This window comes from Strongylocentrotus purpuratus, unplaced genomic scaffold (assembly GCF_000002235.5).
Source record: "Strongylocentrotus purpuratus isolate Spur 01 unplaced genomic scaffold, Spur_5.0 spur5_scaffold_6, whole genome shotgun sequence".
In the NCBI taxonomy this organism is placed as follows: domain Eukaryota; kingdom Metazoa; phylum Echinodermata; class Echinoidea; order Camarodonta; family Strongylocentrotidae; genus Strongylocentrotus; species Strongylocentrotus purpuratus.
The window spans coordinates 4,032,857-4,060,834 of NW_022145612.1; the positions used below are offsets into that span (position 1 = coordinate 4,032,857).

The window sequence follows — 27,978 nt, forward strand, 5'->3', positions numbered from 1 at the left end:
ATTTCGTCTCATTATCCCCACATATCCAACCTATCTTTTAAAGAATATTCTGTTGTAAAATGAATGACATAAGACACAATGTAATTAGGAGACACCTGACAAACAGATTTTATTCAGTCAGCAAATAACATATCACACAAAAATAGAATTTACCAATAGACGTCAACTGATGTTGCCGATGACATACATGAATAGTTGTATCTTTATTTGTGTTCTAGGACTTTAAAATAATTAAGATAATGAAATAATGTGTGGCTGTGACTGAACAAATAAAGAAAATCTAGATACCCATTTGCAATATTGGCATTGCATCTGCATAGAGGAAATAAAAGAGAATTTCTGTAACTTTATTTAAATGCAACTGGAAGTATGCACAAAAATTACATCGGAATAGAATTGTACCTTCATCTTTAAAAAAAAATTAAAGCAGAGATAATTCTTTTTTCCTTAATCCATACAAATGTATTGTCTGCTTAGAGCCAGAAGGGGGCTAACACTTTGTAAAAGGATGTCAAATGAGTTGATACCCTTCTGGCTCTGAACAGATGGTTTGTGAATGAGTGGCATAAATGGTAATTACTACCCCACCTCCCTCCAATATGACCATAGGCACTACCCTTAACATTGCAGGATAATGTGTTTCATCCAGAAACTTTTTAACCTGTATGGCCCGTATTATGGCTGGTTTCTGGCAACACCATGTGAACAACATATATCTGATCTCTGCTCCTGATATGAAGGGAATAGTTATTATTCCACCTAACATAAATAGAGATTTACAACTGGTCTGTGTTCAACAGAGCCTTTACTCTTATAGTTTCTCCTTTTTTTTCTTTTTCTATACTTTTTTTAATAGTCACACATTTACAAAATGCTTACACTATTTACAAATATATTTATAATATGTAAATTCTCTTCATTATTGACATAGATGTACAAATTTTACACAAAATATATCAAGATAGAATTCTTTGAATTGTAAGAAAAGTAAATATGAAGTGAAGAAGTGACTTTCCTTCCATCTAACAGTAATCTGGCTGAAAATGCTGCAATAACCCCCCCCCCCCCCTTTCTGAAAGGCTAAAATTATGATAACAGCCATACACCCTGAAAAATAGAGAATACGTGTTTGAATACTGCTATGGAAAATAGAATTTGACAGCAAAGAATTCTTTCTACAATTATGTACATTTATAGGAACAGAAAATCAAGGTGCATTAGTTGTATTAACATACATGTTCCTACACTTTACTTTTGATTGCACACAAAGTTTGTTTGGTGGACAACATTTAGATCAAATATATAAAGTAGAGTTCAAGATGCTAATAAGCTAAAAAAAATTTAGAACTGACATGTCAATGGTAATTCCATACTTGATAGAGTTGAAACAATCATTAAAACATTCTTTTTCACATTCATAAGTGAACAAAATGAATGTGCATAAAACAGAGATGCTCATAAGATATTTTTCATTTACATCTCAAGGTACCTCAAAGCTACCTTTGTAATAAATACACACAAAACACATGAATAAATTCACCTACGTAATGAACCTTTGGCTTGATTAACTTAAACTATCCCATTTCGTTTCAGTTCTTACATATATATGTCACATTTTATATACTGTTATGAAACTCCAGATATGTACTAACATTTTGCTCATTTTCAATGCACTCAAATTCTGTACATACTACTAGAACACATACTGATCTTGATGAGTTTAAAGCTGACATGAGACTTGTTTAACATGGCAACCTCTACGTATGCATAGATTCCTCTCATACATAACATATCATACAAAACAGGTGAATTGAATGACATGTCACCACAATTTTTCTGGGACAAAACACCATCAAATTGAAATGCATTAATAGTAAATGGGTTTCTCTCAGAAAAAATGTAAAGAAAGAGCAAGAAACTGAAGCATCATATTCACAAAAGCTCTACTGCAAACCAGAAACTTTCATGACCCAAAGGATGGCAATTTTCACAGCAAGATAATTCAACATATTGTAATCATGTAGTGTTAAATATGTCAATAATGAATCAATCATTTCACAGCATGAAACTTTCTGAATTTTGAACCACTGAGAAATTTGTAAATATTCCATGCACATGAAAGTTTCTGGTTTAATGGTATTTCAACCAATCAACCAACAATGTTCCTCTCTTCATATGAGCTGCTCTAGGAGATCACTGAATGAATCTAATTCACTGGCAGTGGCTGTTGAGAATCTAGAGTTGAGAAGATGCACATCCAAAGAACCCATCTCATCAGTGATAATCTGGAAGAAAAGACAAAGAATAATGGGCCCACTAAATCAACCTTTAACAATGATGAAAATCACATTGAACTATTCTACTTTTACAATGAATCAGTGATGATTATCACATGAATTTGGACTACATGTATGTTTTTAATTAACCTGTTATTACTGAATGAACTACAATACTGAGAATCCAGTCTGCATACATTACTTGTTGCTATGTCAGCAAGGCTTGGGCAAGCTTTCATATTCTCAAGAACAATTTTTTTAAATAAGTATGCATACAAATTTGAATATGTTAGAAGACCGGTCTATTGTCTAACAGAATGAACTTGGTTGTAAGACTGGTAGACATATTTCAAACAGGACCACCATATTAATAAAGTCAATGTAATCTTCTCTAGCTTTCTGTAGAGTAAAGAGTATTATTAGGGCGAATTAGGTGGTAATATACAGTCTAACTCTCATAAGATAGCTACTTACCATTTCTGGTTTCCTGCCTGCTACACCCCACCCTGTAGCCGCATGATCGTTGGCTAGAGCAAGAGCTGATAATCTGGAATAGAAATAGTATAAAGGCATATTAATAGTACTCTCATGATGTGTAGATTATATGGTATGTCTTTCACATCAATATTCAAACGATTACAGTTGTTTGATAGAGGGTGAATTGAGTACGTGAGTAAAATTGACACAATGGCAATATTGATAATAATACATAAATGTAACATTTTGCTAAAGTAATCTGAAGCCGACAAAGCAAGTGAAATATTCATGTAAATGGGAACCAGCCATGTGTATGCAGTACATGTATTTTATTCCCTTCAAATTTCCTTCACCCAAATTTCATTTTGATACAATAATTTAGTACCAAATAGAAACAGGCTTACATCTTGAAGAATTTGCAACACCCCTCACACGTTGTATATTATGAAGAATGAATATAAGGACAGCTTGGATGATGTATCACATAATCACGTTTAAATATGTCATTGTAACTACATTTCTTTCTAACCTCTTAATATGTAGTTTTCATCTGGTTGCAAGACAAATTAACCACTTTTTTTGTTTCAATTCAAACACACAAAGAAGCACCTTCAGAAACATGCAGTCTTCAACTTTCTTCTATTACAACCATATATTAAGTTCTTCTGCAGTTATTGAGTCCGAGGAAATCTGAATTACAATATTCAACAAATCCATGTACTACAAACATAAATCATATCTTTATCTTCTACTTTACCTTCCACGTGTGAACTGCTCTGTCTTGACAGGGCCAGAATCATTCTCCAATAGTTCCCAGACATACACCTTAGATGTGATGTCCATCACATAGAAGACCGATGGTCTAGATCTGGACCATGATATGGCTACTATGGCCATTCCTTGGGTGGAGTTGGGCCAACTCACAAGTGGGGTACCTAGTAAACATAATCAAAGGATGGAATTATGAACAGCACAAAAAAATCTTACTCATTCTCAAATGCTTAATTAAGGAACCATGTAGTTCTAATAAGTAATTGGCTAATTATCCTTTATTTCTGAATGAATCTTTGATAATATAACTCAATAAACAGAGGAGATTATCAATGAAAATCATTAGCAATTATAGTTTCAAAGGTGGATTTCCTTCTAAATTGACCTTCAAATTTGAATAGAATACATGTTTTTTGATGTCTTCCAGAATGAAAGTCGTCAGTATTAAAGGAAAAAAGTGCACAATGATAATTTTCAAATCTTTTCTTGTGACATCATACTATTTGATAAATATTCAATATTATTCAGGTTTTCAAGTTTATGGTAATTTATTTCACACTTTCCATATTTTATTGTTCATGTGGCCTTGTGGATGTATTGATTTTAATGACAAAAAGCTGTAATTTATTACTATAAATACACATGAAATAAAACGTGAAATACAAAATAAAATACAATTGTAATATACTTACCTCTCTCTATACTAAAGAGTTGTACACTTCCATCTCCACTGGCAGCCTTGGGGTGAAAATATGAAAGGTATAATGACTCAGCTATAATCAACGACTCATAAATGCAATATGTGGAATTTCCATTGCAACTCTCAAATTTTTCCATAGAAATTGTGTATTTTCAAAGCAAATGGTTGTTTGCTTCAAACTATCTGGTGCCTATATTTCCCCTCTCTTTCCCTTCCCCTATATAACTAATATGAGATGTGAGACAGTATGCTTTAATAGTTGCTTCTTGCATTTCTTGTTAATTCATTAGTGTTGAATCTAATTCACATCTGATCAATACCTTTCCCTTTATACATGTACCTAAATAACTCATCCAAGTCATGTTTCAATTCAAAATACACAGGCATATCGAAGACCATACTGAACACCAATGTTTTTTATATGTTCAAGTAATCTTCAAATCTCCTATTAAACAGGCAGAACTACATAACACAAAATCTTGGCGAGTTCAGAAATCACAAATAACTGGTCAGCGTAGAGATGAATGCAATCATGGATATATTGGTTTAACTCAACTTACCAAAAAGCAAGGGAGATCGAATGGTGAGAAATCTATGCACTTGACTCCAACTGGTACACCTGAAAAAATGAAGTCCAGAACACTAATTTGAATATCAAAGTAGTATAAACACAACACTGCAAGGGCAAGACATACCCAAAAACATAGATGAAAGTTCCCAAACGAGGGAGTGTATGCTATTTGACTGAATCATAATACTATATACTAGGTGTTGCCATTGCTGTACTTGTTATAAACTACCCATGCATAAATCTGTTTCCTTAAAGTGTACCAATCACCAAAACATCTTTTGCTTTTGATGTAAGGGTTATATGTTGCTATAATGTCTTCAAAATATGAGCTTGGAATATTACATCTACAAAGATACATGGCAGTTTAAAGCAAGTGCCAGTAATATAAAAAAGACTTGGAACCCAAGTTGGACTTAAGTTTTGTGCATGAGGTTTGATATATTATCCTTAAGTTGTTTATATTTTAGTTAATTTGATACATTTTAGCTATACACAAAATTACTTATGCACGTGATTGGTACACTTCAACAATATAATGCAAAATTCCAGACAAACACTAACCCAAATCTTCTGAACTCATTCACTACTCAGTATTATTCTTCCATTGACAGAATCTTTGATATCATTTAGAATTTGATGAAAACAAAGGTTTTATCCTTACCATCATTAACCCAAAAGTACTTGGGAGAAACCCTCTCTGTATTTCGTGCTCCATGTGAGATGAAACCCTGCACATGAAAAGTATCAATAGTATAATAAAACATGATTTTACTAACATGTACATGTATGTGACTTATCTATTCAAACAATATAATATCAGCACAAACAAATTATAGGTTAGATATCATCAATAGAGTTTGCCAAGAGTTTACTTTTGATCAATTACACTTATGTGCCTGGGTACCATGAGGCATGTACAAACAGGGAACCTCCTATTCTCTACTCAATGTAGGGTATTGTATGTATGAAAACATGTCCGAGTCAGTGATCACCAGTCATAAATCAAAGCAGGAGTGCATATAAATGGTTTGGGTAATCCCAAATTCATGAATGAGAGTATACATACCAAAGGATGAGTGCACCTCATCTCCATGGTTCCTAATATTACATACCACAATTTCCATATCATAGACTTAAATGTATCTCGATCTGGATTATCTCCATTATCTATACATATCTATTTACCCAATTGGGAATTCAAATATCATACTTATCTAACTCTATGTAAACTACAAGCAGATAATTTTATTTACATGTATGTATAATTGAACATAAAAATGTATGATATGTATATATATTGGTGGTACGTGTACTTACTGCATCTGTTGCAACAAAGAAGTGATTTGGGTTGGATGGTAGGAGCTGCATATCAGTCACCTTGAGCTGGTAGATAGACCCAAGCTCCCTACAATAAACAATATATATATATATATATATCTTTATAGTCTGTGACCCCGAAAACAAATACATGTATGATTTGAAAATGTCATTGTTGACATGAACTAAAGAGACAGAACAAGCAGCGATTTTGGTGTGTGAGCATATATCAAACTTGTTCTCAGAATCTCAGAGAAGCCGAGATTATTCACTCATTACTCTTTACACTTCATAAGACTTTGAATAGACACTAATTATGTTTTTCAAAGATATCTTATATGAATCAATCATACTATTAATTGGCCATTCCTGCCATTTCATTCCCTTTTCCCATTTACAATGCAATCTCTTTCAGTGTAAATCTACATAAAAGGTATTCCTAAAAAGCAAGCTTTGCTTGACTGGGACTCTTGATTTCTTTTAAAATTACTTTACCAAGTTTTTTAATGTAGATACCGGTATATGAAATACGGGAGGGTCAATCCATCTGAATAGGTACAGAGTACTTTTCTAGCTTACCTGAGAGGGATCTGAAGCTGTATTGATGAACTTTTGATGAGTTTGATTCTACCACCAGGTACCAAACCTGTCAAGATAGTACAGATATATACAATCAAAGCTGCAAATCATTTACATCTTATGTCACCCCTGTGTTCTGCTTACTACAGATTTCACATCACTCCTATTCCATGTTATACCCAGTCAATCAGACAATACGGACAACAGACTAACAAAAGTTATACTGCTCCAACTGGCCAAAGTTATGTAGGTTATTGATCAGTTTGGAGTTGGTCTGGCTGTGGTATTACTTGACTTGCATTCATGTAGAAGATGGAACATTAGAATAAGAGTGTATTCTGGAGTAAAAAAATTATCTGCCACAGTATATATAATCAATGAAATGTGATATGGATAATTTTTCTCAACAGTTATTTGGTTTGTTATCATACAGGGAAATATACTTACCAAGATCAGATTCTGAACCAGCATCATCAGGCTTATCAATCTCTATGACAACCTACAATTAAAGACATGATAAATACATAAATTGACACAACAATCCAAACAGGGGGTTGCTGAAATTGAATATGAAATATGTATGCTAGACAAATCATAGAGTGTATGAAGTATTGACTATGAGTCCTAACTATTCTGATATGAGAACAAGGTACACCATGAATGGTGCAGTCCTTCATAATCAAAATGCTTCAAATTTACTTGCAACAAATACAATCTAAAAGGGTGAAATATAATCTATATGGCACTCATATCGACCATATGTTTTATATGCATATCTGAAGAAATAATATACAATCTTGTAGAAAGAAAGAAAACAGAAAACTAAATAATATTTAAACATACCCAAAAGCTGATGGTTCCTTTCTCATCTACTGTTGCAAGCTGAAAGGAAAATCCTACCGAGTCATCTACAAAAGAAAGAAAACAGAAAAGTACACTTTAATTGGTACTGCTATTCAGATTAATTTAAGATTTACAAAATTACATCTTCTTTGCTATGATCACTTCTGATTTATTTCCAGTCTTCACATTTCGACAATACACACTGTACTTACATGATATATATACATCCCACAGGTAATTAATAATTGTCCTGTATCATGAACAAAGACCGATCAAAGTAGGTACCAGATTTATCACCTAGCTGCATTCTACAAAGTCTTTGAATATGTATTAGAGAATACAGGTATCGTACTTTACATATACCAGGATACAGAAACAAATAATAGGAGGGTCCATGAATGCAAATGACTTTCAATCCCTTCATTGTCTCATACAATAATGGCTGCTACTAAAAAAAGAGGTAATATATACATGCATAGCCCTATATGATACAATTTTAATCTTGAAATGGGTGATTTCTGTTCATTATTTCCAGTAGACTGATTTAACCATTTATTTTACCCATCCTGAACACTGATTAATGGTCCTCTCTTAAATTAAAACATGTCATGTGGAACACATTTTAGAATTCTAGAATTGCCACATCACTTTTATATGCAAGGATGAACATGTCAGCAACTTTTCACTTCATTCTGCTTTTAACTTACCACCAAAGTTGGACTTGGATGTGGCCTTCTGCGCATCATCTGCACTGACGATGGGTTGCATAGCAACCACTCTACTATGATGGCTCTCATCCGGGCTACCAGCCTCTGTACTGTAGGTTGGTACTCTGACCATGATATGGCCCCAACCAAACTCACACTTGAGATGCATGCTGGAGGGTTCTCTCAGGTCCCACACACATACTGAGCCATCAGCCTAGCCAGCCGGGTAGAATAAAGACACATTCAAAAGAAGTAGTTCAGTAATGGAACATACTAGCAAACATGTTTCATAATTTAATTTCACAACACACTTATCTCTCAAATGCCATTCACATACATAGCTATTATCCTGGACAAATACATATCCATTGTAAATGCTTATTGAATTGGGTGTGTAGACCTATTTGCTTCAAAATATAACAACACACACAATATTTCTAGATCTCAGATCCCACACACTTACCAAACCATTAGCCTATAAGGATAAGACATCAACAATATTTATAGCATTATGACATACAGGTATATCTTAATCAGTGATTAGTGGGAAATGGGCATTGCAGGCATTATGGATGTAAAATGTCATTCTCTAATCAGCTGATTTAGGTGTAAAATACTCAAAAGATGTGAGAAAATAGGGAAATATCATAGCAGAAAAGAAAACTTACTGTTCCACAGAAAGCCATTGTTGCCTTGGATGGACTGAAGGCGCATGTTGTAGGCATGGATTTCAACACCAGAATCCTTACAAGAGAACAAATGTTACCCAAGATAATAGTATATACCACACTATGATTATCATTACTTAGATATCATAAAACATATGCTCCTAAAATCAGAGGTAAACTGAACCAGACCATGGAATAAACCATGCTTGATAAATTACAAAATTACAGAAGTACAGAGGAACTTTAAAGGTACTATGTCCCTTTTGCAGCCAACCTCAAATGCTGTAGAACTTTGCAGGAATTATGAATATGTCATGTATGTCCTATCGGTGAAATTTAAACGTTAGCAGTGTCCTCATATTCAAATTATGCAAGGAAACCCGTTTACTTGCTAGACTTCACTGTCAGACACTATTGAGGGACTGACAGGCTTTTTTTTCTTCTTTGATAATAACATACATGAAAAGAGTTGTAAAGGGTACATGAGCATTTGTCTACATCAATAACCCACTTCTTGTGATGGCCAAGATTAAACTGATTGAATCTTTATGCAGCATAAAACGTATGACCATTCGATACAATTGTCTGAAAATCAAGACTATTACTTTTGGGCTCTATAGCCCTAAAGTCGATTTGACAACTAATAGTCGTTATTTTCCCACTTGAAGACATTTTCAAGCCCCACCTTTTTTAGAGAAGTTCTAAATTAGTATTATCTTTCAAATGCAGTTGGAATTTAACTTTTTCATTTTTTGGCCTGCAAATGGGACATAGCACCTTTAAGGGAAACAGAAATAAAACATGTAAGCTCAGGAATGCTAAAAAACAGGTCTGGTAAAAAAAAAACAATCAAACAGATATTTACATCAAAATTACTGAAAGGAAAACTTTTATAGCTCCTCCTCCAAGAAGAACTATAAATAAATGACAAAACATGTAATTTTCATTGAATTACCAGTATTGCAGCAGAGACCAACTTCACAGTTTCCTTATATTCTCTTACCACAAAATTCAATAAATTTAGTAATAATAACAGGAATTCCTAATGTCCCCAATGTGACATTGGACTGTACTTGTTATCAATGAATGGTCGATGGGGGAGGGGTCAATGGGGAGGGGTCAATGGGGGAGGGGTCAATGGGGGGAGGTCTCAATGGGGGAGGGTCAATGGGGGGATGGGTCAATGGGGGAGGGGTCAATGGGGGGGGGTCAATGGGGGGGAGGGGTCTCAATGGGGGAGGGGTCAAAGGGGGAGAGGGTTCAATGGGGAGGGGTCAATGGGGAGGGGTCAATGGGGGGAGGGGTAAAAGGGGGAGGGGTGATGAATACTTACTTCTGTGGTCTTGAAGGCTCATTAACATTCCAAACACACATCAGCCCTCTGTTGGTCAAGCCTGCTTTCTCCATCACTTTCTACAAGAAGAGAAATACAAAGAAAAATTGATAATACATGCTTCGGTGTAAAGCAGTATCAATATAGATTATAGGGAACATCTACCCATCATTCATAGCTCTCTGAATCCTACTACTTGTGGAGCTCTGTCTTGAACTTGCAAATCCATCAGCCAATGTTTATGGAAGGCACTTCTGCTGTATATGCCCATGCATACCTTTGAGATTAATAATAATAATATTTAATTTGTATATAGCGCTCAATACAAATGTCTCTAAGCGCTTTACAAATATATTGTCACCATTGACAAACTATTGAAAAAAAATTGTCATTGATTGCCTTTGACTGCTGCATGCATGGACATTCTTCAATACTGGTCATGAGGACGATCCATGATTAGACTCTGATCAAGAATTATCAAAAAATGACAGCATTTTTATATATCAGAACTCAACAATCATGCACAAAGGCAAAACAAGCAATTATGCCAACACATATATATATATATATATATACACACAAATGTATATACCAAATAACTTGTGTGGTGGTAGCTTAAGACCAAGTGCGTTGCAAAAGGATAATGTTTTTAATACAGCTCATGCTTGCCAGTTAAAGATATTAGCCAAATTTGTTGGAATAATTATGTCACATTTTTCAAAAAAGCCCAGGGTAGATGGTAATACTGTAAATGACAGCTTACAAGTAAGCAATGTTGTTAGGCACACTGCAGGGTAGCGGTAGGAGAGTGAATTGCCCAGTTCGCCTTGATTTGTAAATATGCAATTTATTTGTTCATATTATCACATGTTTATCATTGCTTATCACATGTTTATCATTGTTCATATTATCACATGTGTGTCTTTGTTATACTATTTTTATATTGATAACATGTTGTAAATATGTGTGTACTCTCATACCGAGAGGGGGTCGATAGAGTCAATAAAATGTTACAAATCTTACATAAATTAGAAATGGGCATTTCAGTCACTTTTATTTCAAATTTCAGTATCAAGACATACCTTAATACTAGTTATTATACATACTAGCCTCTTTTCCCAGTGAATAAAATAATTGATCCCCTTTAGTTTGTCGTGCATTAGTTAGCATGCTTTTTCTCCTTACAGTACAACACTCAACCTGATGGAGAATCATCATTACAATATCAAAATAATCAAAATAGCGTGAATTTAATGTGACGCGAGTATTGCACATAATTTGTTATTGGGCCATGTGACATCACACTGCTTATCAGTTAGTGATTTGCAGACTTGCTTTAGTAAAATGCTAAGATATGATTAGAATACTAACTTAACCTACATACTAAATTGAATACAACCCCATGCAGTATAATATGTAAAATGTGTTGCTAGTATATATTGCCTTTAAACACCAATTTACATCTAAAACTGAAATCATCTAAAATTCATGCTCTCTGATGCACTAAGAGACAGTGTTAATATGGATGAAATGATGAGTTGCAATTGACTATGAAATCTATGAAGTTACACAACATGCTGTACTAATTCAGCATATCAGACTAATAGAATTTTTTCCTTCACATTCTATGTGTATGCTGTCGCAGGTCAGCAACTCTACCACTAGGTCATCACTGGTCCATGGCAAAGTCACAATGAACTGGAAACAAATAGGTCTCCTGATTATGATTTTTAAATATTTCCTAATACCCATACAAAGTACACATGTATAATTTGTAAAATGATTTTCCCCACAAACACCATTTAGGCACTTTTTCAAAACAGTTAGTATTATAATTAGATACCGCATGACCCATTCACATAAGTTGTGTACTATATTCCATCATTCCCATTCTCCCTTTAATAATTCAACCAACAAAAATGTCAAAATTAGCAGCGGCCAGGTTATTTCTATCAATAATTGTATCTATTAATGATTAGTACATAAAACCTTAAGTTTGTGTTCAATACATAAACAAAGGAGTAACTATCACTCACCAAGTCTTTGTCATCAATGTTCATAACATCCTGTGCAACACAGCATACACAACGTGCGGGGTAGAAGGATGTTAATCACACAGTAGTTGATACCAAGTAAATATTTTAAGAGTACATAGTACCAGTTTTGATGGGTAAAAGGGAAAGATACAGTTTGTGGTTAGTACATCAGAGCATTTGTGAAGGTTGGTTAAATATGAAAGACAAAGATTAAAATGTAAAACACAAACAGAAAATAATATATGGGAGATATCAGGAAAAATTCATTATTCAGAAGGAAACCGAAACGAAAAATAGATAATTAATGAAAATATTGTTGAGAAGGCATGCAAAAGAATAGTCCAAATCCCAATAATCATAACCGATGAAGAAAAAACATGTATATTTAGATAAGTATGTAAAATAAGATTAATATTTTAAAGAATATACAATCATCAGGATAGATGAGTATAAAAGAGAAGTTTGATGGGACAAACAAAACAAACAGAGAAATATATTATTGACACATGAACAATTCATTCAAATGTACAAAAACAAACAAACAAAAATTTGGAACTCATAGATATTCATAGTATTGGAGATGGATTAAAATGAAAAAGGTTTGTCCCATTATATATCAGTGATATTGACAAGTTATTTCTCATCTAATTGGACATACAGTATATCAGACATATATATCAATATATATATATATATATATATATATATATATATATATCAATATACATAAATATCTAAACAATTAAAAAACAATCTATTTCATGTGGATTTAGGGTACTGTAATCACATACAAGCTAGGCCACACCACACAGTGCAATCAATAATCATATTTTAAAAAGGAAATCCAAATAAAACACAATTAGACTTTTGAAATATCAAATTCACTTTGCATTCGGGCATGCCTTTTATTTTGCAACTGCAAGAAAATGTGCCATGCAATATATGGCAGGTGATTAGATGGGAATTGATATTAATTTCTACTGAGCACACGTCTCTAAAAATTATTCGTGCAGGTTCGTGAACACTGTGTTTTTCAGGACAATTGCTACTATAAAGATAAAGTTAAGTACTAGTCATGTGATTGCATTATGAAATGAATATAGATGTTATTAAATTGGGATATTGAAGAACAGTGTGAATAAATATTGTGAGGTTTTGGAATCATCTAAATTGTAATCTTTTGACTTTATAACCTTGTCAAAGACCCAAAACATTGAAATAGAATGCATAATAATAATAATATTTAATTTATATATAGCCCTTCATACAAATGTCTCTAAGCGCTTTACAAATATACTATTACCCCGGTCATTGGATTCAGTGCTTGCCCGCACACAATGTGTGCACAATCTCCACTCCCTGGGGAGCATTCCAGCCAGGCGTTACACATGCGGCATCAAATTTTTTCCAAAGTTTCTATCTATTTTGCGGTATATTTGGAATATTTCAGGAGCAATTCTTTTTTTTTCACAAAGAGAGAGAAAGTTCAACCATTATTGTTCACCTATACTCAAGCTTCTCTACACTACTCCTAGCTAGTGTAGGATAAAGACAGACATGTGTAAATAGATAACTTACTGCTTTAGGCATGGAATGCATGGTGATGATGAGATTGGTCTGAACGGGATGAATCACTACTCTGTTGATAGAACGCCCTGTAAAGAACAACAATTAAAGTAGGCATTTATTTAATATCAAGAGATTCATCATGATACATTTACAATTGGAAATTGAAAGTTGCTGAACAAGTTCCGGTATGGTTTGGAAAGCTGTGATGATAATTCATAACTGCTGTGACTTTGGAGCAAACAGATCATATGCACTGATGAAAGTAATTTTTCACGTATTAATTGTCTGCTAACACTACTTTGAATAACACAAATCTATTCTATGTGACTATCTGACATTGATTTTATAGTAATGGTTTATTTATTCAAAGAGAGAGAGAGAGAGAGAGAGAGAGAGAGGTAAGTAAAATAAAGAAGAAAGGGAGCTAGTAGGTGGTCAGCACCATACGACAATAAGTACCGTAATACACTCGTAGGCAAATGTGGCAATTAGGTAAATTAGAAGCAAGTTTGACACAGTAAGTTTGACACAGTAAGTTTGACACAGTATATCCGCAATACTTGTTGTTGGGATGTATTTTATCAAACACATGTGCAATTTAATAAAAATGTGTATATTATAATTTTAAATTCCTCAAGCTATTAATACAGTCACCATCATTGCATCTCTGAAACGAGTGCAGCCCTGGTATAATCACAGGTCTGGAGTCTCACTGTGTACAAATCAATTACACATGTACAGTATCAGCTGAAACATACATGTCAGCCTAGTCAGTGCAAATAACTAATATCATATATTTGATGTTATATAACTTTATGTCTTTACATAAAAAGAGAACATGTATCAATACAAGCATTGTAAGCTAAACGAAACTGACTAAAGCACTCCTAACATAATTTCTTTATATATCGTCAGGAAAAAACAAAAACTGCATAACTTGTACAAATCTAATTCACCTTGTAGTATAGGAGTACCAGTATTCATGAGTGTGTAGCCATCACTGAAAACTATACTCCTCTTATTGCTCTCAAGTTTGCCTCCTACTCTATTGGCCAACTCCTCATCTAACAGAACAATGAAGAGCTGTGAGAAATGACACAAGACAAACAAATCAACAGCAACAAAAGATAAATAAATGAATAAATAAATACAGGTCATTGTCATATTTCAATTACTTATCCCTTCAATTTGGCATAATTGAGAATAGAACTCCTTTCTGATTAATATATATCTTCTAACATTTTAAAAGCATTTACCAGTACTATAAAATTGTATATTACATGTATCATCATATATAATATGAACTTGCAAAAAGAAAAAACAAACAAATATAAGATGAACTTTGTAGGCCTTACACAAAATTATTAGAATACCTGAGTACATCTAAAGAGAAAAGGAAATCCATTCACAACAATTTCAGGCTACATTCATGAGTGAATGAATCAGAGTATTTAAAATCATGGCAAAATTTTTTTTCAGACAAAGCAATACATTTAATACAAATGGAGAGCTTTAATTCATGTTGGAGAGCTTTTTGAAATGAAATAATAAGACGTATATGATGCTAATATGTAATGCAAAAAAAGGTGATGTTTTCAAAGTCACTCAAAAAGAGATCAAACTTGTCATAATTTTACCTGGGTGGCTTTCTCCATAAAGCGATTGTAGCGTAATGAGTTCATCTCTCTCTCTACTGGAAGTTCATCATCCTCTTCTTTGGAATTGCTCCCTATCAAAGATTACAATAGTGCTTTACCATTACCTTACAAATCTTATGACATTAATAAAACAAAAAGGAAAAGCAAATGAAAATACTGTATCAGGTCATGTCCACATAATGTTCTCAAAAGATTATTTGATGTGTTTCACCAATCACACTCTGATATATATATATATATTTCATAGAGTACATGTATATGCTGTGGCCCCAAAAGATGCAACAGCTGAGATCTGTAATTTCAACGACCTCATAGACAATGGGTTATTGTTTTTTTTTGTATTATTGTGTAGACAATTATTTTCCTAGTAAAATGACACCAAGAACATAAATTTTGATTAATTGGTTCCGAGGCTATATTTTGTAAGGCAATGTTGTTCCCAAAATGTGCTGCTCTTAACCGTAACCATGCCAGATGCTTCCCATAGAATCACAATGTTGCGTAATGAATGTTCCTATTTTATTCATGTTTGTTTTCAAAGTGAGAGCTGTCATGCATTTGTCAACACAGCTGATTGTATAGGAAAATTTCATGCTGCTTCAAGCATGACTACAGTTGCTCTGGGATCAATATGCTTGACTTCACCCCTGGTTGGACCAAATATTATAAACAAACCTAACCCAAAACTTACAACTAATCTAAAACCAAATTGGAACTAACCTTATATCTGTGAGGAAATGAAGCCTGGGCATATTTTTTTCAGAACCATCTTCTAATATGTCTTGAAATATTTGAATAACTCAAGTCTCCTCTCAATCATCTACTACTCTTTTGATCCATATATGCAGACTGTGACTTAGTGTTGTGAGGTCACCCACTGCCCCCTTCCCCCTTCCCCCTCTCCCTCCCCCAGGCAGCTGCAATACTTTAGATGACTATATCAATCAACTTACCTCCAGTAGCTGCAGCACCATCCTGAGGGTGTTGTGTCCATCTTTCACTTGTATCAATCTCTTCAGTTTGCACATCACGATCCAGGTTGTCATCATTGCACTGTACAAAAGCCTGAGGGATGAAGTTCAATACACATTATCAATTCTCTTAACCTTTGTAATGTTACAATTTGTAACTTTGACAAATTGTTTCGTATAATATTATAAGATGTAAGATGTACATGTATATTCCTCTAGCTTATCTTAGCCCTAATTACCATTAAACTTTAAAATAACGATACTCATAACCTACAGGAATGCAAATACAAATGTATAGAAGGACAAAACTTGTAACAGAGACATAAGCTTTCAATGATGGACCTTTGGATGACTATACACACAAAGTTCCATCATCTCACGTTTTATATTTCCATGTTAGGTACAGATAATTGTCAATATAGTAAAAATGTCAAACCAATATGTTTTAATACCTGTTTGGTGTTTGAGCGACCAAAGCTTGCAATGTAGCGATCGTACTCCCTAACAGGGGGCATATCAAAGAGGTCAAAGCCTGTGGTGTCAAGGTCAATGAGGTTCATGAGTTCTTGACCTCTCTTCTTGGTTCTCTGAGAGACCTGGTCACTGATCTGACGTTGCTTGGCTGCCACAAAGTTAATGAAGGTACGCCCTGTACGAGACGTGCTTGGTCTGGTGCTTGCTGTAGGAAAATCAGAAGTAGAAATTGTAATTTAGTCCTACTCACAATATATTAGTACATAGTGTTGACTTACCTTATCATTCTGATGTGTGTTTTATTTGTTTATGAAGATTATTGGATTGAGTTTATTGCTCATCCATTAGATATTAGCAGACTATTTTTTTTAAATAAAGTACTTGAAAAGTATTTATAAAGTATTTGAAATCAACTTCAATATACTGTAAAGCCAGACAATTCTGTGTAGCAAAAACTACTGTTATTACTTTTTCTGAGACTTTCAGCATTGTATATTTTCTTTTAATCATGTGTTATATTCTACAAACATAATCATTTAAAGTGGAAAACAGCTGTCATTACAATCATGATGAATAGACTCATCATGCCTCTAAATCCCAGTTTGTGTGTTTATACACATAAGCATGTATCTGCACATTCAAATATTAAGTGCTGTCTATATTTAATATTTCTATTATTTCTAACATAAGAGTAAGGATATAACCACATGAAACTTACCACTTGATTGTTGTGATCTTGAGTCACGCTAGAAGAGGAAAATGCAACCATACATCACAGTTATATTGTATGATACAATGATTTTTAAAAAAAATAATCATTTGGCATATAGACTTCAGATAACTATTCTTACAGTAAAGATCAAAACTGCATATCAACCCCTCCCCCCCCCCCACACACACACATTCTATCTCTATCTCTCTCTCTCTCTCTATCTCTCTCTCTCTCTCTCTCTCCAGTTAAATGTGAAATGACCAGCCTATTTTAGGAATGATAATTAGGCACTCAATTGATGCTCAATTTTCCTGTCTTCATCCTTTATCCCTTTTAGCTCAACATAGAACAGACATTAAAAATAAGAATAATAAAAGATATACGACACTGATTGATGTTATCATATACTTTGTGGAGTACTTTGTGGTGTTCCATAGAGCTAATATAGCTCATGAAAATTAATCTTTACATCATAACCTATTGATTATGAGCATTAAATCTAGTTTCATATCAAGTACACACTTATAAGACAATAAATTCAATGGTAGCATCATGTATCCGGCAGCTTTACATGCATAAATCATCACAGTATATACATTGCATACAGTGATTTAAATACAAGAACTGCTACTTTTTCTTCCTTAAAAAAACAAGGGTAGATCTCTGGAGTTCTTTAACTGTGGCCAATAAGCTGTACATAGACAAATGTGACAATTTACTTTGCCAAAACTGAACTGAAACCTTGTTGGTATAGATCAGCTTATTCCTTACGACATTGGTGGTAGCCTTTCATCACTAAAAGCTACAACTATATCACTATTTATGCCATTTGTTTATCACAGATTTGAATACTTACAGATTCTGCACTTCTTCTTAAAGCCTCATTCTCAGCAGCCATTGCTCTCCTTAGGTTATCTATCTCACTTGCCATCTGAGAAAGAAAAGGAAGACACACATACACACACAAGTTAAGAGAAAATGAGGTATAAAGTTAGCAATGTAAAACTAAACTGCTTAACTGAAATTGAACAAAATCAATGAGTGACTTTGATTTAAAAAAAAATGAAAATGAGGTAGTCAAAGTCAACAACAACCAACCTAATAAAGCAAATGAAATAAATTGCTAAGATTTAAATACAAAGCAGTCAACCCAAATGACAAGTAGTATTATTTGTTAATGTATTTCATTTTTAATCTGAAAGTCTGACTATAAATATGTATCATGTACCTACGCTCTGACCCTGTCACCCCAGTGGCAGGGTTAGAGCGTAGGAGAGTAGCATATAGCTGTTAGCTAGCGCTCCTTGCATATATTTATTTAACAATTCATTGAAAATCATGGATAAAATAGCAAATTATCTTTTGATACAATGAGAACAAGAAGAAACTATATTTAATGTTTGTTTCCAATTTCCTCTTTGCTACCAAAACTGTACATGAGCTTTAATCTAGAGCATATTTTTCACCTCTCATCCACTTAATGTAGGCTTGAATGCTTACAGTAATAAGTATAAATTTCAAGGTTTAAGATTTGTTGATCTATACGGGCATTATATAGAATCAGACCATGACAAAGGGACAACTATTAGTGAATGACTTACAACAGGATCTTTGTCCCCTTCTTCATCTTCATCATCATCGTCTTCAAAGTCATCATCATAATCCTGGAAGAACAAAGATACAAGCTTATATATCAACTGATCTACATAATTAGTCTTACATTCCTTTATGATTACTAATACAAGTTACATACGATATCTTATTAAATATAGTGTCATACTACTAACAAGCATTTATGTTTTCTTTATAGCAGTCAGGTAAAATAACCACCACCACCACAATCATCTTTCAGCATTTTGCTTAACGGTCAAGTGGATGAACTATTCCCCCCCCCCCCCCTACCCCATTTCATGATTATCACTTCTAATATTGAAATCCGGTACATCAATTTTTAGAAATACAATCAACCTTCTAATTCTTTTTGATCATGGATTTGCATGCATTTATATTGCAATTAAGAAGAACACAGTAGAATCTATTTCTGTACACTTACTTCAAAGTCATCTTCATAGCCGTCATCCTGATTAGATTCTTCCATTTGTTGCTCCTTCTGGTCAGATACTTTAAGAATCTCCTCTCCTACATCATCCTACATTTTAAAAAATTAGTACCATTATACATATTGGTATCAATTACCTACGCAAAATGTGGGCACAGTACAGTGCCCAAATCTGAAGGGAAATGGGAAATAGTCTTTGCCAGCTTCATATAAAACATCTACCAAAATAACATAACTGTACCAAATCCAACAAATCAGTGATCCAAATTTTCAAACTGATTTCTATTTTTTAGTCATTATTTAGTTTTCATATGAAAGAAAAGTGAAATAAATGATAAAAAGTCAACATGAAAACATAAATTGAAACTGAAATTGAAAGTTTTGAAAATGAAACACGCAAGCAGTGATGTGTATATTTCATGCAATTTTATAAGAAATGTTGATTCTTATTCCTAAAGATTCAATATGTTACCTCATCTTCACGCTTCTTCTCATGTCTCTCATCTTGGCCATTCTTGTGTTCTGATTTGCTTCTACCTTTCTCCTCTTTATGTTCCTTCCGATGCTTGCGTTCTCCACTCTTCTCCCTCTTCCTCCTATCAGCTGAGCCATCCTTGTCTCTATGTTTCCTTCTCTCACGGTCACTATCATTACTTTCCTTCTCTTTTCTCCGCTCTCTGTCTTTGTCTCTGTGTCTTTTCTCCTCCCTTCTTTTATCTCTGTCTCCCTGTTGAAAACAAGATATTGAATGTGAGATGATGTATCTTATAAAGATTATTTGTTGTTGCTACATCACTTAATTTTTTTCAGATGAGGAAGCAGCAGCTAGAGCAAAAGAGAAAGGCTAAAATAATTTTGAAATCACCTCTATTATATGCTAAATCTTGGAATTGTGTGTAATTATCAATATTTTGTTTCCAAAGTTTCAGGACAAATGTGATTTCAATTTGAAATTATTATGTACTTTTACAAATTATGATGTCTGTTTATGAATGATCCTATTTTATGTCAATTTTGTTTCTATTGTAAACATCGTAAAAAATACACTGTATATTTCAATATCCTTACTAAAACAAAATCTTTGAAAACAAGAATGTCTTGAAACTTGATTCATTGCAGTTTATAGTAATCATTGTACTGTTTGGAAGAAGAAAAAAAAAAATCATAATTTTATCAGATTTCTACCGTTCTTGCTTTAATACTAAGGTAACTCATTGTGCTATCAACCTACGTCTTTGGTGCTTGATTTATCCCCATCTCTACTGCCACTTTCTTTCTCTCGTTCTCTCTTTTTCTCATCTCTATCTCTGTGTCTCTCCTTCTTTCCAGAGTCTGTCCTCTCTGCACTCTCCTTGTTATCTGAAAAAACAAAGGATTCAGAACTAAATGAATTTATCATAATAACATGTAAATATAGACATTTCTCAGCCTCAAAATTTACAACACTCAATCACTTCTGTCCACAATTGGCACAACATTACATGACATTACATGAATTCAAAATAATTATTTTGTGATATCTTAAATTTGATTGTATTTTCATGTTGATAACCTACATCTCCTTAAAGGGATCGTTTAACAATGTTAAATCTGAGATACACGGTCCTACGTGTTATCAGTGTTTGTGATATGGTGTAATATCGAAGCCCTAAAAAAATTGTGCTTCAAAATGATCAAGAAGTGCCTCAAAAGAGTAAAAAATCTTTGAGTGACCGGTTTTACCATACTCGTTTTCCCCAATAGACTGTAGGTTTATGAAAACCGTCAGGCGAACGTTTTTCAAAATTTGTAATTTCAATCATAAATATGTTGATAATCAGACCGGCGATCGGCTTGTAAAAGTCATGGGGTTCCTGACTGACCTAAAGGTTTATAATTATCATTGCATCATGAGCAAAATCCAGGATTTTATTTCAGAATCTGAGACAAAGTTACCGGATCCCTTTAATTTGTTTTCTAAGGCTTAATTTATAACACTGTGAATGTAGAAATCATAATTGTCTACCAAATTTACCAAAAAAGAAAGGCATCAAGTTGCTTTCTCAACCGAAATCATTTCTAAATTCTCAACAATCAGGAGAAAGTTTGATTGAATCTGTAATTTAAGTTTCTGTCTTTATCAAAACTCAAGATTACATTTAAAGATTTTTTTATCTCAACTTCTAATAGTATTTTACGTAATACACTCTTTCTCTTACCACGATGTGATCTTTCCTTTTTCTCCCTATCTCGATCCTTTTCCTTCTCCCTATGCTTGCTTCTGTCCTTTTCCCCTCTGTCTTTCTCCTTTGAAGATTCTTTTTCACGTTCCTTCCTCCCATCTCTGTCCTTTTCCCTTCTGTCTTTATCTTTTGACGAATCCTTTTCTCGATCCTTTCTTCTTTCTCTATCTTTCTCCTTAGAGGATTCCCCTTCACGATCCTTTCTCCTTTCTCTGTCCTTATCTTTCTCTTTTTGCCTATCTCTGTCTTTGTCTCTTTTACGTTCATGTTCTTTATCTCGATGACTGTCCTTATCCCTATCTTTATCTCTGTGTCTCTCTCTATCTTTATCCCTAGGCTTCTCTCTTTCTTTGTCACGGTCTTTATCTTTGTGTCTGCTTTTTCCGGATGACCGAGCCTCCTGTTACAAATGAAAAATATTGGAAAGAAAACAGAAAACATTAATATATCAATATCAATCACTAAAGATAATTGCCGAGTAATCATTTTTTCTGATTTTTTTCATAATACACCAATTAAATATACACTGTTCATATCATAATAAAGAGATAATAAACATACTTTCAAGGCCAAATACACTTTTGGCAAGAATTAGAACAATAAGAATGCACAAGATGCTGATGTTCCTATCAGGAAAAGGCTTTCAGACAAAGTTCCTGACAATTGTTTCTCTTAAAGTCTACTGTATAACAATTGAAAAAGGAACACACAAAAATAGACCAAAAGATCCCTTTGTATCACAGAGATCTCCATCACCAATTACCTGCCAGCTGCTAATAACTCCACTTCGGGAAGATTAGACTTTGAGATATAAAACTGTGAAACTTGACTGTACTATCTCTTAATGTAAATCAAAGAAACCAAATGAAATATTTTTGGGTTCACCCCACCTAGGTATTAATACCTCAGTGTTAACTGAGATTGTTTCATAATATTTGTAGGATGTCTTTAAATAATACCTTGATAGATTCTGTCAATTCCTTGGCTCCCCAGGTGTCTTCTTTACTCTACAATATGAACAAAATAAAAACATAAATGAAAATATAGGAAACCATGTCATTGAAAGTTAATTTTGCTAAATCTATGCATCTTTATTTTGAGAATAAATTGAAAGTGTCTTAACATCTTTTCCTACACAAAATGTATACTGACGCTTCTTTGAGTGATCAAAGTTCAAACTGTTAAGTCAACTCTAGATAAAGAAAAACCCAGGCCTAGCACTGCTACAATGCATGAATGATAAAGTCTAACCATAAACGGTTTGGATCTCATACTTGCATTAGTACTGAGAACCACAAACTTTTCAAACACATGTGTTCAGCTATAGAAGGCTATATCACTCGTTGCCATTCCTTCAATGTTATAAGATATTGGTGCGAAGAGAAAGCTTGCAATTTTTTGTTTGATCCGATACCCAAATCATTGCATTGGTACCACATAACATAGAAATATCAACATTTCAGTAAAAACTTCCAATTTGTACCTTAAATATGACAGGAAATGAGAATTCTTCAAACTTAAAAAAAAAGTTACGAAGGATCTAAGACTTAAAACTACATGTAAGTGATATAGTCTAGATCTACTTAATCTTTTTAACGACAATAAAAAATTGTAACAAATAGAGGGTTTGACTGAAATATCATAATTTTGGTATTAAAAAAAAAACAGGAAAATCGCAAGCTTGTTCCTCGCCACACATAGGAGCATCACTACCCCGGCTGTGTAGTAAAAGCTGCGCTTTTGATTCTCAACATTTCAAACACCCCTGTAGTCTGTACAAAACTCAACTGATTTCACTCAAAATCGGTACTTTAGTTAGGCACATTCATGGGGCACTAGAGGGCGCTTCACGCCCGTATGAAAATCTGAAGGCCTTGCTGCGGTGGGTCGGCAATAATCAGCCCAAAACTTGGATATGGGAGGGTGGAAGGATATATCTTTTTTATAATGTTATCCGGTCTTACCCCTAACCATCCTATGTTTAATATAAGGAGAAATAACATGCGAGTACAAGAAGAGAAACATCGGGCCATTAGTGATTCAGCTTTTTAAATATTAGCCTAGAAATGACCACCAAACGGAAAAAATTGACATTTTTTTCTGACAAATCTTCATAAAATCCGAGTTATAAACAACTCACAACTAGGTACGGTAATACAAATACGATTTTCTGAAAATTCAGGTGTGATTTTTAAAGTTTATTTCAAGTATATTTCTGCGCATCGCAGCGCCAATTTTCTTCACTGCTTCAAAATCACCCTTGAAACTATTTTTTTGCAACGAATTTGATACAAGGTTCCCGAGTGTTCCCCGTTCCTTGCGTGTTGAAAGTTTGTAATACAAAGTTTGCATTGACTCGCGCACAAAAAAATGGCTCGAAAACAAAATGTCAAATGAAGAAATAAACAAGCTTTTGTATAGTTATAAGAGATCTACCAAGGTTTCTTTGTCGATTTAATTTATTATATAGTATCAATTAGAATTCAGAATTATCTCACTGAAAAGTTAAGAAACCGATGATGTTCTCGATCGTAGTTATTTTCACTTTGCCAGCAGACGATCTAGCGTTGTTTTGGCAAAAAGCTAGCCCGCCACCTTTCCACCTCGAACCTTTCGAGTTCCGCTAAAATTGCGCGCTGTGGAGCTCCGAAGGTGCGTTGGTATCAGTGGCAAACTCTCAGCCGGCTAGCTCCCCACGACGGACCATTCGCGGTATGGCGAGTGTGTGTGTGTGAGGTACGATTTTGGATTCGAGAACACACGTAACGCAACCGTGCGTGTCATTTTCAGCTGTAAAATGTCTAAGGACATTTTTACATGTACGATTTTTAGGACAGATACTTGGTCAGTTTTCTTCTTATATCTTTGGTTGTACAACAATTAAAAATATAATTTCTTCAAATTTGCTCCTGACTCAGTTCAGACTAATTGTCTGATGTGTTCTCAAGTCAATTTTTTGAATATATTTTTTTGCATGAATTTGCCTACTTTAGTGACAATTGATGACACCTAAATAGCAGTAAAATACATTTTGTTCAACTTACTGATGTTAAAAAGGAATAATTTAAAAATTCAAATTGTAAGTCTAGTGTCAAACTTTGCTTACAGCTGCATTGGCATGCTTGTGTGCAGTGTATGCAATATTGTGTGGTGTGTATATTTGTGTATGGGTCTAATAATACCTGCCTCACAGCAGGCATGCAGTGCTAGAGGTCAATATGCATTAGCATTGATTCTCTATGCTTTGCTGGAGTAGTTCCTCGCACAGATCTAGAGTAAAGGAGGGGGTTTTCGGCCACTTAAGACAAAATCCTATTATTTGGACCCTATATTTCCTATTTATTATCATTTCTTGTTCAAATCATGAAGCAAATATTATTATTCTTTAAACAAAAAAAGAATCCCAGAAAAAAAATCACGAATTGCCATGACAATATTCATTTCACTTTTCACTGTGTCGGAGGCAGTTATCGGCCGCATGTACAAAGTCAATAGGAAGTGCGCGCGCCATGCATTTCCGCGCTGATCTATAGCACTAGCTGGTGGAGCAGGTATCCCACGCCGGAGCTCCCCGGAGCTCGCCAGCCGAAAACTAGTACTGCGGTGATCGGAAATTGGAATCTGAATTAGACGGAGATATCATGTGTGCGTTGCGGTGTGCGGCTGCATTGATTTAATACATGCGGTGGGATACTTTTGAGCTTGCGACTAACACAAAATCGGGCTCTAAATCTGAAAAATACTTGAAATAAAGCTCATTTTATGGTACCCATATTTCTTACAGACACGCGTAAGATACTTGATTTTTCAGATTCGGGTAGCGGGACCACCGATTACATCGCTAAAATGTGATAAAGTCTATTTTAGGATATGTTTTCCATTGCAAATGCGGTTCTTCAGTGACTCTGGCATGGTATGGTATGTGTGGGATATGTGATATGCTGTTATGCGATGTATTGTAAAGGGATTTTACCATGCATCAAACGGATTGGCCGAAAACTGGTGATGGTCGATTACCCCCTCCTTTAGAGTAAAGGAGCCGGTTTTCGGCCACTTAAGACAAAATCCTATTTTTTGGACCCTTTACTTCCTATTTATTATCATTGTTTGTTCAAATCATGAAGCAAATATTATTATTATTTAAACAAAACAAGAATCCCAGAAAAAAATCACGAATTGCCATGACAATATTCATTTCAATTTTCACTGTTTCGGAGTCAGTTTTCGGCATAGCGTACCAGTTTTCGGCCGCATGTACAAAGTCAATAGGAAGTGCGCGCGCCATGCGTTTCCGCGCTGATCTATAGCACTAGCTGGTGGAGCAGGTATCCCACGCCGGAGCTCCCCGGAGCTCGCCAGCCGAAAACTAGTACTGCGGTGATCGGAAATTGGAATCTGAATTAGACGGAGATATCATGTGTGCGTTGCGGTGTGCGGCTGCATTGATTTAATACATGCGGTGAGATACTTTTGAGCTTGCGACTAACACAAAATCGGGCTCTAAATCTGAAAAATACTTGAAATAAAGCTCATTTTATGGTACCCATATTTCTTACAGACACGCGTAAGATACTTGATTTTTCAGATTCGGGTAGCGGGACCACCGATTACATCGCTAAAATGTGATAAAGTCTATTTTAGGATATGTTTTCCATTGCAAATGCGGTTCTTCAGTGACTCTGGCATGGTATGGTATGTGTGGGATATGTGGTATGCTGTTATGCGATGTATTTTAAAGGGATTTTACCATGCATCAAACGGATTGGCCGAAAACTGGTGATGGTCGATTACCCCCTCCTTTAGAGTAAAGGAGCCGGTTTTCGGCCACTTAAGACAAAATCCTATTTTTTGGACCCTTTACTTCCTATTTATTATCATTGTTTGTTCAAATCATGAAGCAAATATTATTATTATTTAAACAAAACAAGAATCCCAGAAAAAAATCACGAATTGCCTTGACAATATTCATTTCAATTTTCACTGTTTCGGAGTCAGTTTTCGGCATAGCGTACCAGTTTTCGGCCGCATGTACAAAGTCAATAGGAAGCACGCTCACGCGCCGTGCGTTTCTGCGCTGATCTATAGCACTAGCGGGCGGAGCAGATATCCCACGCCGGAGCTCCCCGGAGCTCGCCAGGCCGAAAACTAGTACTGCGGTGATCGGATATTGGAATCTGAATTAGACAGAGATATCGTGTGTGCGTTGCGGTGTGCGGCTGCATTGATTTAATACATGCGATGAGATACTTTTGAGCTTGAGATTAGCACAAAATCGGGCTCTAAATCTGAAAAATACTTGAAATAAAGCTCATTTTATGGTACCCATATTTCTTACAGACACGCGCAAGACACTCGATTTTTCAGATTCGGGTAGCGGGACCGCCGATTACATCGCTAAAATGTGATATTTTAGGATATAGATATCTAGATCTATATTTCATTGCAAATGTGGTTCCTCAGTGACACTGGCATGGTATGGTATGTGTAGGATATGTGTTATGCTAGTATGCGATGTATTTTTGAGGGATTTTACCTTCATCCAACCAATCGGCCGAAAACTGGAGCTGGCCGATTACCGGCTCCTTTACTCTACGACAAAGCAAAGCATTGAGTGAATGGAAGACACTTAGACAATGATAGCCAATACTAGTTATAGCCTTCATTGTGCATGCGAGAAGGTTAACAAATGTCAGTTTAATTAAAGAATTCCCCATACCAGACGGTTATTTCTTTCTGTCTATCATCAAAAGTAATTTGGGCACCAACCAATCCCATTCATCAAAGTTAACGTATGGGACCATAAGGGAAAAATGATGGGGAGTCGATAGTCCGTACATGTGAACTCACCTTTCCAGGCATTTTACACAATTTAAAAACACCAACAGGTACAAAGTAATATCCTCATCAATCCTATTGTGGACCGTTTCTGAAATGACGTCTGTAAAATCACATAATCTCAGTTAGATGAGTAGTCATTCATTTTGCAAATTTTTCGTGAAAATATGCAGAATTTTGTATACATTAGAAACATGTCC

General features: G+C 34.6%; 1 protein-coding gene across 3 annotated transcripts; it reads right to left on the reverse strand.

Annotated features, from left to right (window-relative positions):
- Positions 1 to 84: 84 nt before the first annotated feature.
- On the reverse strand, positions 85 to 27,978 carry LOC580071 (WD repeat-containing protein 60). 3 transcript variants are annotated; one of them, XM_030972035.1, is made up of 28 exons: positions 27,791 to 27,978; positions 22,903 to 22,950; positions 21,920 to 22,343; positions 20,953 to 21,080; positions 20,194 to 20,448; positions 19,716 to 19,811; positions 19,264 to 19,326; positions 18,519 to 18,593; positions 17,669 to 17,696; positions 16,929 to 17,155; positions 16,459 to 16,570; positions 15,485 to 15,576; positions 14,804 to 14,930; positions 13,857 to 13,933; positions 12,279 to 12,308; positions 10,243 to 10,322; positions 8,910 to 8,985; positions 8,242 to 8,455; positions 7,535 to 7,599; positions 7,139 to 7,190; positions 6,692 to 6,758; positions 6,113 to 6,200; positions 5,457 to 5,523; positions 4,785 to 4,843; positions 4,217 to 4,262; positions 3,511 to 3,688; positions 2,751 to 2,823; positions 85 to 2,285 (listed from the first exon to the last, which is right to left on the reverse strand). In XM_030972035.1, the coding sequence occupies exons 1-28, from the start codon at positions 27,800 to 27,802 to the stop codon at positions 2,172 to 2,174; spliced, it is 2,973 nt and encodes a 990-aa protein (XP_030827895.1). In that variant the 5' UTR covers positions 27,803 to 27,978; the 3' UTR covers positions 85 to 2,171. The 3 variants fall into 3 exon arrangements, with proteins under 3 accessions (XP_030827895.1, XP_030827894.1, XP_030827896.1); XM_030972034.1 differs by having other exon boundaries at positions 27,779 to 27,978; XM_030972036.1 differs by lacking the exon at positions 12,279 to 12,308 and having other exon boundaries at positions 27,779 to 27,978.